General features: G+C 40.3%; 1 protein-coding gene across 3 annotated transcripts in view; it reads right to left on the bottom strand.

The window, feature by feature from the left end:
• LOC127654062 (lipoma-preferred partner homolog) overlaps nucleotides 1-14,722 on the bottom strand; it is a 287,765-nt gene that overhangs the window by 37,171 nt on the left and 235,872 nt on the right. For all 3 annotated transcript variants that reach the window (XM_052141028.1, XM_052141030.1, XM_052141029.1), the window contains one exon: nucleotides 6,138-6,307. In XM_052141028.1, the coding sequence (XP_051996988.1) occupies nucleotides 6,138-6,307 (170 nt within the window). The remainder of the gene's footprint in view (nucleotides 1-6,137; nucleotides 6,308-14,722) is intronic.

Genomic DNA, 14,722 nt, shown 5'->3' with positions numbered 1-14,722 from the left:
GATGCAAATGTTGAAGTTGTACTCAGACATAACAGTCTGAGGATATTCCTTGGAACAAACATTATATACTGCTTTCCAGTTCTGTTACTTGTGGCCCATTTCCAATCACTTTAAAGGAATAATTCACCTAAAAATGAAAACTTTGTCATAAATTACGAAATATGCCATTCAAGATCTGTAAGACTTTCTCACAAATGACACTTTTGAAAAGACAGACGGATATTCACCAAAAAAACCTTTTGTGTTCTGCATAAGAACAAAAGTCATATGGGTTTGGAATAACATATATGTGAGTAAATTTTGAAACAAATAATAATATTTTGGGGGGAACTATTCCTTTAAAACTCAACAGAACCGTGTGTCTCACAGTATATTGTGTTGTGGTTTGAAGCACTGGAACGGCACACTATTAGAAGATCACTCATCAAGTGACCTTAATATCCAAAAAATATTAGCAGTCAGAAAACCAATCTTCCATACAGCAATGCTCTTGAAATAAGCAACAAAGAGAAGCCTTGCAAGATTTGTTATTTCCAATTTGCCTCTGCTCCCTTGAATATTCAATGATGAGGCTGTCTCAAACTGTACTCTGTAAGCTGGCACTGTGCCAAAGGCACAATGGCAAATATAGATGATTGTTTGCTGAAAGGTTGTAAGAGTTGGTGAGGTAGTTTGAAGATGGTGACACTTCTGGAAATGCCTATTCTTCTTTTGCCCAACCTTTCTTGAGCACTGGGCAACCAAGAAAGGCAGTGAAACCTCAGGGTTCATACAAGTGGTTAAAATGTGGAGAACTTGGTATTTCCCATCAGCTACCCTGAAACTGCCATGTAGGCAAACATATCCTCATTTCCCAAAGTGTACATAATGAATAAAGCATAAAATGTTGAAACCATTTTTGAAAAAGAGGATGGAACCTTATTATGAGCAGGCCCAGGCAGAATATGTAGTTCTTTCGCTGATTTTGCTGGAAAATCTGCAGAATGGATTTAAACATGGTGAGACTACATAAACACACTAATGTGAAAACACATGGATTTTGTTATATCCACAGTAGAAAAGTGTTTTTATTTTTTTCTCCCATAAAAAAACAGACTTTCGATAACTTTTTGCATACTTTGGAAAGCAATGATGTTAGGAAACAGAAAACGAATAGTGTGGACTTGGCCTGAGTTGAGAGTACTACAGTCTTAATGGCTGCTGAAAACATAATCAAATTAGCTTAAGTATTACTTAAACCTGTAAAGCCTGACATATGAAAGAATTGTCGGAACATTCTCTCTCTATTTTCATTAAATTTTTTTACATTAAACTGTTTTTAGTACCATTAGACACAACTGAAAAAGCCACACACACACATATATATATATATATATATATATATATATATATATATATATATATATATATATATATATATATATAAAATAAAATGGCACATGTTCTTTATTTTATGTATCATAATTGAATCATATTTATCATACATTAGGCTTTAGAAGTAACTTTTCATTTTATTTTCTTCCACAGCATTTAAATGTTTATTTTGTCCTTTTGACTACATTTGTTAATATATACTGTATCATATATCATATTTAATATCATATATTCTATAATCACAATTTCAGTAATCTTTCTTATAATATTTTGATTGTCCTGATTATTCTACATAGATAAAGGGATGTAGAGGCATGAAAATCATATACATTCTTATTTTTCTTTGTATTTGTTATTTATATTATGTATTTGTCTATTACAGCATGTCATATTTCAAATTTGTCATAATTGAAATCTGAGATACCTTTTTGCCCTCTAAAAACAAATATAATAATTTTCTTATAGATTTAACACTTATAACTAATGTTTTTTTTATTATATCAAAGTTTACTATTTAATCTTTCAAGAGTAAAGAACAATAATGTTATAAATACAACGCTTTTTAAAGTTTCTGTCATATACATTTCTGTCAGATACATAACAGAGTGCTTATGGTAAATTTAACCCATAAAGCTAATATAACAAATTTGATAAACATAATTTCAACAAAGTAATTTATTAACTTAAACATAGTGCTTTGAAACACTGATAGGCTAGTCTTTTAAAGCAAATATTTATTGTACAAAAAAATTATAACTTTAATTATAATCTTACCTAGAACTTTTAAAATATGGTATCATTTATCCCAACATAGAGCCCCTTTTCACCCCCCAAAAAAAAACATAACCACTAGATGGTGCAATAAACATGTGAAACTTGCATACCATAGGCTATTTGGCTCATTTCCTTGAACAGACAGTGAAACAGGATCTCTCAAACATTGTTTATCATAATTTATACAAATGGCGTTATAGGGTTAAACAAACATGTAAGGGGGCTAGGAATGTGTTTACATTTGTGATTCAATATGAGTCTAGTTATAAGTAGGAGTTGGAAAAGATCTCAAATACTGTAAACCAAATTCAATAGACAAACAGCCTTTCAAAAGTGATCAAAGACAGGATAATGTGAATCTCCATATTTATCGTTATGGCAGGATGAACCACACTGACAATTGCACCTTTAGTGCAATAATGCATTTAGTACTCATTTGGTAGATTTAAGATAGCGATCATCAGAAAAATGGTCGAGCATTATAGTTAAGGCCTCTTAACTTGCCTACAGTAATATCAACAATATTCTGACTTCTTTGAAATTTGCATTGTCTCTATAAAAGGGAAGATCACTCAAAAAGGTGCTGGCTCAGTAATATGGTGGTTTCTTATAAGAGAAATAGGGAAATACTCTGGCCATAACAGAAATTTAAGTGGGCTACACATGTCAGAGGAAATGGAAGTAACACAAGTGTGACTGGAAACAATGATGAAATAACAGGCAGTTTGAGGAATGGCCTGGTTTCTTTATAAGATTTGTTAATGCTTATTTTTGGTGCTGACCGATTCCCCTGGTTTCAGAATGTTTCCTAGATTTACATTAAAGATCGTTCCCACAGTGGTTGGTCAAACAGATATAGACTCTCCTGCAGTTTGGCTTGTTTGAGCCATCAAATAAACAGAATCCATTCCAAAATGTATCCAATAAAATTAGTAGACTTTATTCTAACAATATTTTACTCCGGCTGAATATCCTACAGATCTTGCTCTCTATTTAGAGGCATGGTTGAGACAGGTCAAGCCTGGCCATTGGCAGCTGAGTGGAAACTAATTTGATCGACAGATCTTCCAAATTTGTGGTTGTAGAACAGTCATGGAAGGGTTTATAACATAAAATGTGAGACATCAAAGCCTTTAGCACTTTGTGGCTGGTATTTATTAAATATATGTTTGTGGCGCTTTCTCTAACCCAACAGATGGATTACTGAGGACAAGGATACCAAGTAAATTGCTTTAATACTCTGTTTCCTTTTTGCTTCTCTACAGAATAGTTCAAAAGCCTGCTTTGCAATGCATTAACTAAAAAAGAAATATATAAAAATGGCAAACAATGTCAACCAGCACACATGTAGTTGTTGCACAACACTCAGATGTGGGAAAGCATGCCAGAAAAAGAAAATCCTAACCTTTACCTTATAATGTTAATTTCCCTGTCTTACTGTAACTGTCACTAATTTCCCTTTCTCTTACCATTTGTCTGAGGAAATAGGAGAATTTTCAACAGATATTTTCAGCCCCCAAAAAATGAAGGTGGACGATGGTGGTTGAGGAAGGAGGCTTGATTTGGTTTCCAATCTACAAAAGGACACTAATCCTATCTGGCATTCTAATGTGATTTAAAAACTTGTGTAACATTTGAAGTGTGATTTGCCCGTGTGAATGCTTATCAGATGAATGAGATGGAGTTGAACGTGACTCTCGGTCCTTTGCATGCGAGGCCACTGTTTGTCTAATCTTTATGCCTCTTATGGATTTGACTACCGAGCTAACTAGTGTGAAGCAGCTCAACAGGGAAGAATGACGAGTGTGACAGGAATAGGTGAATGATTATGAAAAGAGGAACGGTTTTGGTAACAGTTCTGAGAGAACGTAAATCCAGGTTTTACACAGAAACAGATGCTTCTGGCAGATCTTAGACAAGTCTTCAGAACATGGAGCTAATGAGAGCTGAAACAAGCTTCATGTGAAGACAAGGAAACCAGAGCTTCAAAAGCATGCAAACTAGTGCTATTCAAGTATTTCCTCTTGGATATGCATGTAGAAATGGGCAGAGTAAAGCAACAGTATGATTGTGTGTTAGGTCACAACACATAGCTGTTATTTCACATATTATATTTTTAATAAATATAATTGTATTTTAGACGAACAGGGGAAGATAAGCATCCTGTGCACTGCAACATAAGTCAGTTAAATTGTCTTTTCACTAAAATGTACATTAAATTTTGTAAATATTTGGTCATGTTATAATTGTAGTCAACTGTACTATGACTAAAATGGTATATTATTTCATTTGACAAAGATATCATATTTTAGTTGACATTAATGTACAAAATTATTTTTTTTTAACTTTAATTTAAAAATGATTATTTATAGTTTTTTCTAAAAATAATTATTGTTAGTGAATTGTTAATATCTAGCACTATATATATATATATATATATATATATATATATATATATATATATATATATATATATATATATATATATATATATTTTTTTTTTTTTCTCTTGTCATATTTTGGTCAACCAAATGTTTGAATTAAAATTGCTTGATTATCATCAGGTCATGTCTTTCGACACATTTTCATTACCATTGACAAAATAAAACAAAACTTTAAAAAAAAAAAGTAATTTCATTAAAGAGACTAACATTGAAGATTTGGCATACAGCTATACAGTATATAGAAACATAAGGTCAGTCAACTGAGCATGTGTCGCATCACTGCATCTGGCATTTAAAGCGAAAATGTTGTTAATTCAATTAGAATATAAAGTGTATTACGTCAATCTTGCTAAAATTAGTTGTTACAGTTTTTGAAAACTTAACATGGTTCAAACTAGGGATACTCCGATCGATTGGCCACCAATCGATATCGGCCGATATTCACGTCCTATTACTCGATCGGTGATCATTAATGCGGCCGATCTCGTTAACCAATCGCTCATGTCGCAAAAGACACGCGGGAAAACAGCGCAAGCTGTGAAACGGTCCTTATTATCATTCATGGCAGCAGCTTCTCAATCTCCGCTAGGCATAGGCATCTTAGTAATAATGTGAGTTACAAGATGTGGTATAATTCAAATATCTTTATTAAATATCTCCCCATTAAACAGCACTAACAGTAGCTACACCTGTAGAATCCAGAAACATGCACTCTTTCTCCGTTTTCCTTTTATCTCTTTATCTCTTGCCCTCATGAAAGAGTGCGTGTTCACCTCATTAAAGTTCAAGCACAACAAGTTAAAAAAGAACAATTTACACAATCATCTTACTAAATGAAACTGCAGGGAAGGAATTTATAAATATAATAATTCTTTATAAAATAATAAGATACTATAATACAATGTATTAAATATAATTCAAAAATAAAATAAGGAATAATAATCATAATTATTTAGAATAATGACAATGAATCAATAACTAAATATGTCACATTAAGTTTCATTGCACCTATGTGTTATCAGTTTGTCTTCAGTTTGACACTAAGCTTAATTTGTTATAGGGCTATCTATCTTAATATAGATCATATTTTGTTAGTTACTTGTTTTAATGTCTAAACAAACAAAAAATATTTTTTAATCAGACTTTTAACTTTTTAAACTATTTTGTCAGCAAAATCTAGGCAAAGTGATATTACTGGGAAGAGGAAAATTCAGTTAATAGTGACAGAATGATTACATATAGCCAGTCATGACAGAGACTCTGATATAAGATGAAATGATTGGTATTGTGATCGGTGTCAGCTGTTCAGGTGACGAAAATATCATTGATCGATATCGGCTTTCAAAATCCTGATCGGAGCATCCCTAGGTCAGACATTATCCCGCCTCCTGGCATTTGAAATTTGCGGTTTGTGGTTCGGCACCAGTGAGTGTGGTTGTGTGTGCAGGTTTATATTCAATACAAGACCAATATGTTGGTGATGAATGGACAGCTTAATAATGTGTCAGTGTGTGTGCATATAGTGTGTGCATGGATCACACTCACGATATAGCAGGGCTCGCAGTAAGCTTTCTTTTCCACAGCATAAAAAGGTTTCCCTCTGAGCTTAGAGCCACAGGTCATGCAGATGAAGCAGTCCACATGAAAGACCTGATCCATGGCGGTACAACCTGTCCCCTCACCCACCACATTCTCTCCACAGCATGCACACTGACCTGTGGGGGGAAAATTCAGCATTTGGAATTGATATGACGCTGACTGCAAATACATAAACTTGTTTTATAAACATATTTAAAAAATATAAATTATTAAACATTTTATATTTTAATTATTTTCTCTTTTTGTTTTGCATTTTATTCAGTTTATTTATTTTATTTTATTATTTTTTGCAGGTATTTTAATGATTATTTTTTGATTTTATCTTCTTGTATTTCCATCGAAATGCATGTATGTGGATGTCATACAGCCCATAGCACTGTATGGAAGTGAGGTATGGGATCCACTCAGTGATCAGAACTACACTAGATGGGACACATATCCAACAGAAGCCCTACACACAGAATTCTGCAAATTAATTCTGAAATTACAAAGGAAAACACTCATTAACGCATGCCGGGCAGAATTAGGACGATTCCCATTGATTATTAACGTACAAAAAAGATCTGTACATTTTTGGATGCATTTAAAATAAAGTCCCACAGAGTCACTACATTATAAAGCGTTATAAACCCAAGAACTGAATCCTGAAAAAAGTCCCCTCAGTCAGCTGGTTCTGAGACCCACTAACCTGGTTAACACTAGTAACACTAACAAGCCTCAGACCAGAACTGCTTTACAACCAAACATCAGAATAAATCAGATCATCAAACAATCTAAAATCACCTATCTGGAACATAGGGATCAAGAAACTAAAACACAAAGCAAATTACAATTTTATCAGACTCTAAAATCAAAGTATGAATTGGAAGAGTATCTCCTGACTGTCAGAGATACAAAGCAGAGACAGATCCTGAGCAATTGCAGGCTCAGTGAGCACAGTCTCACCATCGAGAGAGGCAGACACAGAAAAACATGGTTACCCAGAGAAGAAAGGGTGTGTGCTCACTGTACGACAGGTGAGGTCAAGACAGAGGTGCACTTTCTCCTTCACTGCCCAAAATTTCAAGATACAAGGGACATTTATATAGATAAATTAACAAACACCATAGACAAATTTATAACCATGACAGAACAAGAACAAATGAATATAATAATTGGAGAGGGACACACAGCAGCACTGGCTGCAAGATATGTTTTAAAGTGTCACAGCCTGAGAGACAGTGGGTGAATCTGTGTTATGTGTTTTACCATCGTGTGTCACCCCAATGTGTGTATATTCATTTATGTGTAAGTATATGTCAGTTCTCTTCAGCTATTTTGACACTGTGGTCTTCAGCAGTTCTGATCTTGTTTTTGTATTTATTTGTATTATTAATTTTAATATTTGTTAAATTTGTTAAAATAATTGAATTATAGATTAAGATGTAGTTCTGTTTTTACGCAACCTCTGCTTTGGCACTATTGTACTGTTTACAGTCATGCCAATAAAGCTACTTTGAATTGAATTGAATTGAGAGAGAGTGTGAGAGAGAGAGAGAGAGAGAGAGAGAGAGAGAGAGAGAGAGATAGAGATAGAGATAGAGATAGAGAGAGAGAGAGAGAGAGAGAGAAGAGCGAAGAAGATGCTACAGAAGATGGGGGCAGCAGATGATCCTGAGGCCTTCTTTGATTTGTTTGAGCGCTCAGCAGAAATCTGGGGCTGGCCCAGGGGAAGCTCAACTTGCGGCACAGCAGCTGCCGGCGACGAACCTCCTGGCCTACACCGATCTGAAGAGGTCTATTCTGCAGCGGGTCGGTCGGAGCCCGGAAGAGAATCGCCAGCTCTTCCGGGGCATGAAACTAGGAATGTCCGATCGCCCGTTTGCGTTCGCTCAACGGCTCCGGGACGGCTGTCGGAGGTGGCTGCTCGCGGGGGACCGCGACGTCGAGGGAGTAATCGACCAGGTGGTACTGGAACATTTCGTTCAACGGCTGCCTCGGAAGATGGCGGGGTGGGTCCAGTGCCATCGCCCAGCGTAGCTGGAGGAAGCTGTTCGGCTGGCGGAGGACCACTTGGCGGCGATCCCGAGGGCAGACGAGCCCTCTTCTTCTTCGTCTCTCTCTCTTTCCCCTTCCCTTGTGTCTGCCCCTGCCCTTGCCCCCTCCCCTATGTTCTCTCCTTCTGTTCTCTCCCCAGGGCCCGTTCCTGCCCCGCGCAGGCGTGGAGGGTTCCAGAGACCAGCTTCCTGGCCTTGGGAGAATATACCCTCCCATTCCCCGTCATTCAGCCGCTCTCCTCCTCAGGTGGGGGCGCCCGCCAGCACAAGTGCGGCCGCAACGCCTGGGCCGGCCTGTTGGAGGTGCGGAGACCCGCACCACCGTCCCACCTCCATTAGCGGACACTGATCCCGGAACACTGATCATGGTGGTGCGGGTCTCCGACGTCCCGCAGGCTGCCCCCAATCGGGCTGGAGCATACCGGATTCCGGTAAGGATCAGGGGGGGGTATTTACCAAGCTTTGCTGGATACCGGCTGCAATCAGACCACCATCCACCAATGCTTGGTTCAACCCGGGGCTTTGGGTTTAGCTACACTGGTGAGGGTGAGGTGTGTGCATGGGGATGTTCACAAGTATCCCATGGTGACTTTGGCGATTAAATTCAGGGGAAGAAACCATAGTGTGGAGGCAGCGGTTAGCTCCCGCCTCAGTCATCCGCTAATCTTGGGTACTGATTGGCCGAGTTTTAAAGATATTTTAGAGGGTATTTGCGCGGATGGGTCCTGCATAAAGAGGTGTGCGGTGTGCGATGCTTTGGCAGGGGAGGCGGAGCCGGGGTCATCCTCGGCTGCTCTGAATGACGAGGGAAGGGGTGAGGTGGCCACCCCTCCTCTCAGGGAATTCCCTGAGGGGGACTTCCCTCTAGAACAGTCGCGGGACGAAACCCTTAAACATGCTCTTGATCAAGTGAGAGTAATTGATGGTCAACAGCTCTGGCCGGGCATCGCCATTTCATACCCATATTTTGCCTTGATTAAAGATCGGCTATATAGAGTGACGCAGGACGCTCAAACAAACGAGGAAGTGACACAATTATTGTGTCAATAATTCCCAGTTTCCCAGGCGGCTCACTATAATCCTATGGCCGGTCACCTAGGGGAACGAAAAACACTTCTCCGTCTAATAGCCCATTTCTATTGGCCAGGCATTGGCGGTGACGTCCGCAGGTGGTGTGAGGCGTGCCGTGAATGTCAGCTGTAAACCCACCGGCCACCCCAAAAGCGCCGTTGCACCCTCTACCATTGATCGAAGTCCCCTTCGAAAGAATTGGGATGGACCTCGTCGGGCCATTAGAACGGTCAGCACGCGGACATTGCTTCGTGTTAGTCCTAGTGGATTACGCGACACGATATCCGGAAGCAGTGCCTCTGAGCAACATCTCCGCACGTAGTGTTGCAGGGGCACTCTTCAAGATAATCTCCCGGGTGGGGATTCCGAAAGAAATCCTCACCGATCAAGGCACGACTTTTATGTAACGAACACTCCGCGAACTTTACGAGCTCTTGGGCATTAAATCGATTCGCACTAGCGTTTACCATCCGCAGACTGATGGCCTAGTGGAACGATTTAATAAAATGCTCAAGAACATGATTCGTAAATTCGTACAACGATGACGCTAGAAATTTGGATAAGTGGCTAGACCCCCTGTTGTTTGCAGTACGAGAGGTCCCACAAGCCTCCACAGGGTTCTCCCCGTTTGAGCTGCTGTATGGGCGATGCCCACGCGGGGTCCTTGACGTCATCCGCGAAGCTTGGGAGGAGGGACCTTCTAATAGTAAAAATGAAATTCAGTTCATTCTCGATCTTAGAGCAAAACTCCATACACTGGGGCGACTAACACAGGAGAATTTGCTCCAGGCTCAAGAACGCCAACGCCGGCTGTATGACAGGGGTGCTCGGCTACGCGAATTTGCACCGGGAGATAAGGTGCTTGTATTACTCCCAACATCGAGCTCTAAATTACTCGCCAAGTGGCAAGGACCCTTTGAGGTCACACGACGAGTGGGGGATCTCGATTATGAAGTTAAACATACCGATAGAGGGGGCGTGCGGCAAATATAACATCTCAACCTCCTGAAATTGTGGAGAGAAGAGGCGGCCTCTGTGACATTGGCCACGGTAGTTCCGGAGAGGGCGGAGCTCGGACCAGAGGTAAACAAAGCTCGCAATCTCAACACCCCGGTTACTTGTGGAGACCACCTCTCACCGCGCCAACTCACAGAGGTTTCCGATTTACAAATGGAATTTGCAGATGTGTTTTCCCCTCTACCGGGCCGTACAAACATCATACAGCACCACATCGAGACCGAACCGGGCGTGGTGGTACGTAGACGCCCCTATCGCTTACCCGAACATAAAAAGAAAATAGTTCGGGAGGAATTAGATGCGATGCTTGATATGGGTGTAATAGAGGAATCCCACAGTGATTGGTCCAGCCCGGTTGTTCTTGTTCCGAAGAGCGACGGGTCTGTTCGATTCTGTGTGGATTATAGAAAAGTCAACACGGTGTCTAAATTTGACGCATACCCAATGCCCCGTGTTGATGAACTGCTTGATCGGTTAGGTACTGCTCGATTTTATTCGACCTTGGATTTAACAAAGGGTTATTGGCAGATCCCCTTGACACCAATGTCCCGTGAGAAAACAGCCTTCACGACGCCGTTTGGATTACACCAATTTGTGACGCTTCCTTTCGGTTTGTTTGGGGCTCCGGCCACGTTTCAGCGACTCATGGATCGGATCCTCAGACCTCACACCGCGTACGCCGCTGCCTATTTAGATGATATTATCATTTATAGCAATGATTGGCAGCGGCACATGCAACATCTGAGGGCCGTCCTGAGATCGCTGCAGCGGGCGGGGCTCACAGCAAACCCTAAGAAGTGCGCGATTGGGCGTGTGGAGGTACGGTATCTGGGGTTCCACTTGGGTCATGGCCAGGTGCGTCCCCAAATTGATAAGACCGCGGCGATTGCGACTTGCCCTAGACCTAAGACCAAAAAGGGGGTGAGGCAGTTCCTGGGGCTGGCTGGCTATTATAGAAGGTTTGTGCCTAATTATTCGGACGTCACCAGCCCTTTGTGGGGGGCCGGTTCTTCATGCACCTGACTTCTCTCTCCCTTTTGTTTTGCAGACGGACGCTTCAGACAGAGTGCTGGGGGCCGTACTCTCGCAGGTGGTGGAGGGGGAGGAGTGCCCAGTGCTGTACATTAGCCGGAAACTCTCTTTGAGGGAGACCAAGAACAGCACCGTGGAGAAGGAGTGTTTGGCCATCAAGTGGGCGGTCCTCACCCTCCGGTATTACCTGCTGGGGCGGGCCTTCACCCTCTGCTCGGATCACGCCCCACTCCAGTGGCTCCACCGCATGAAAGATACTAACGCCCGGATCACCCGTTGGTACCTGGCTCTCCAGCCCTTTAAATTCAAGGTGGTCCACAGACCGGGGGTGCAGATGGCTGTCGCCGACTTTCTCTCCAGAAATGGGGGGGGGAGTGGTAGACAGGCCGGATGGTGCCCCGGCCTGAGTCGGGCGGTGGGGGTATGTGGCAGCGGGGGCGTGGTCAAGCGCCCGTCCGGGAGAGGAAAGCGGTAAGAGCGCTTACACCTGAGCTAAATTATGCCTAACACCTGTCTCTAATTCCAGTGAGCACGAGGAGAGCGGCATAAAAGCAGACACAGAGCCTCCAGTCAGAGAGAGACGACAAGCAAACTCAGTGTTTGGCATTATATTGTGGGTGTGTTAGAAATACTGTAAAACCAAAGAGAATTAAAAGCTTACCTTGTGCTGAAGACCTGTTTCCTGTCCTCCTTCCTGTGAGAAGCTTTACAAACGTGTTTTGACTTATTTAGATTTATGTATTTATTTTAAAGGGCAAAGTTTGGTTGCCCTACAGTTGCAGAACTCTAAGGCACTTAATAAGGTCAGTCACTTTACAGAGACAGATTTTTCCCTTTGTGAAGAGAATGGAGATCAATGCATCACTGCTGGTGCAAATACTCTCCCACCATCTGTCAACTAACACACTCCCCTCCAATCCGTGTTCAAATATATGCGATTACAATCTAAAATAAAGACTTACAAGTATCACTCAAAGCAAGGAGCAGAACTAATACCATATACATTCAAATGAATTACTAATAAAAATTCAGCATGCCTCTCCGCTCTGTTCATCCCACCCTTCACCTAACAGCTACATATAATATCTCCACTAAGAATAGGATTAAAAAACACACTGGCACATTGACACGCATACAATCTTTTCATGATAAAAGGAAACTCTGGAAGTAAAAAGAGCGCAATCTTTGAGTTATAGGGCATTTACTATTGCACACAAAAAGAAGACAATCCTGATTGCATATTGTGGGCCATGGCATTTGGATATCTGTAATTGAGTTGAAGCTATCTTTAATTGAGCTTAAGATGTCTCCAACTCAATGCAAAGATATCTTCAAACCAATTAATGATGCTAGCAGTTTAATTAGCAGTATCAGGAAATAATGCGCTTTAGAGCCATATCTTGTGGTGTTTTCCTTTTACACATCTGAGCACAGATACAATCTTAAAAAAAGACAGAGAATGTGAGATATTGCGAATTAATTTACTTAAGTTCTGTAGTTCCTCTTTTTTTTTCTTGTCTCTTTCTTTCGTGCTTGATTTAAGCCTTTTATTAGAAATGATAGACTCTGCAATGAGAGCTGAGTTCAAGCTTGTCACAGACAAACGGTGAGGCAGTGAGCTGGCAACATTTCCACACACTTCCATTTTCATTGCTGAAGCTGTCGGAGACATCAACAAACCAGACTGAACTTTTCCGCTGTTCAGATTAGATATCAAAGATGAGCTGAATATGAGCACCTCTTCTCAACTAGTTTTAAAGATAATTCTCCTTGTGTTAGTAGATTAACACAGGTTGATACCCGTTCACTTCAAATGGATGAATGAAGATAAAATGAGAGAGCTTTATGATGGATTCTGTAGGCAGCTGAGAAGCCCTTTACAGTAGTTGAAATAAAGGTTTCAGTAACTTTTTGTTTAAGTAGAGCTGGCCGATATACTGTAGTTGTCTTGGAATTGTAAGGATACCTAGCGACATGGATGCAGCATCAATCGCAGTAAGTCATCTCACATAGTCTTATGACAAATAATAGTTCAACATGATCAAACAGAAAGTCACCATGTTGTTTCAAAAGAGTAACGGTACCCTAGGATAGGCCACATTATGTGTGAGAGACCCGAGTTCCCAATTCAGAGGTTCCATTTTTCCCTATAAAAATAAATTTTGACTCCACTGATGGTTAGGTTTAGGTTTGGGGTTTGTATTGGGTGATACAGTTTATGAAATATCCATTCCCCTTTACTGTATTACAGCCTGTTCAGCTGAAAAAAACTGGACATTTCTTTTGGAAAATTAAGTAAGTGCCCATACACTCAAAACAGTTATCGCTTTGGCCACTGGAGGCAGTGTTTTGTATTTCGAGAAGCACAGACTGACTTTAGCTAAAGAAAAGTAAACCTATTGTTTCAGATTTCTCTCTAATAGTCTGAATAGTTTATACGAGATGGCAAAATTGCAAGATATGGTACCACTTGGTTCGTACGAAAAGGTACTTTTATACCCATAAAGACCAACTAATCAACAAACAAATTTAACATGTATTTATGCAATGCAAATGGCTAATCTATGTCAATAACCTGTAATACACTTCCCTCATTTCATTCCAAGCGCAGATGTTTTCTTTCTTCCAGATAACATAAAAGTTATTTTGCTATTCAAATCATGGATTGGTTTGGGGTTACACTTTGGAAAAATCATAAAAACAATGTTGTTGGTTTGTTTACTTTTCTGTATGTGAGGAAAAGTTGCATGTTTTTTTACGAGAGATCTCGTACAATTTCTTGTGATTTTGCATTCTAGTACTAATATTAAAAATTGTCATGAGACCGGGTTTACCATCGGAAATGTCCAGTCAGCCACTATTCATTAATTCTGTCAGTGAAAATGTCCGATTATAGGGGTTTTATCAAGATTAAATAAGCAGTATTTGGCTGATCATGTGATCTCAACATGTCGGTCCCCATGAGGCTACCGATTTCATGTAAAATGCAATAGCTCTAATTTTATCTGTTGTAATGACTGAAGTCTTCATTTAGCATGAACATATTTTTTAAAGGTACTATTGATTCCTTTAGGGGTAAAACTTTTTTTAATGAGGAAAAAGTGACAGAGTGCACCTTTAAAGTAATTGTTAAATGATCCGACCTAAGGTTTCCATGTATTGCCGCATCTGTCTATACAACAATAGCACAAAGCGAATGTCATGTTGATTCATAAGTACCACTTAGCTTTGTGTTGTGTGCCCAATGTTGAACTGTCACTAAAACTAATGAGAGGGGATGGCAGGTATTTCACCGATGCTGATCTCTAGATAATTTCCAACACAACCTCTCTGAGCTGTACCTGCAGCAAGGGAACAGCACAGCAGAGAGCAGGC

Source organism: Xyrauchen texanus, chromosome 13 (genome assembly GCF_025860055.1).
Source record: "Xyrauchen texanus isolate HMW12.3.18 chromosome 13, RBS_HiC_50CHRs, whole genome shotgun sequence".
Taxonomy (NCBI): Eukaryota; Metazoa; Chordata; class Actinopteri; order Cypriniformes; family Catostomidae; genus Xyrauchen; species Xyrauchen texanus.
The sequence above is the reverse complement of the archived record's forward strand: the minus strand, read 5'-3'. Positions and strand labels throughout refer to the sequence as shown.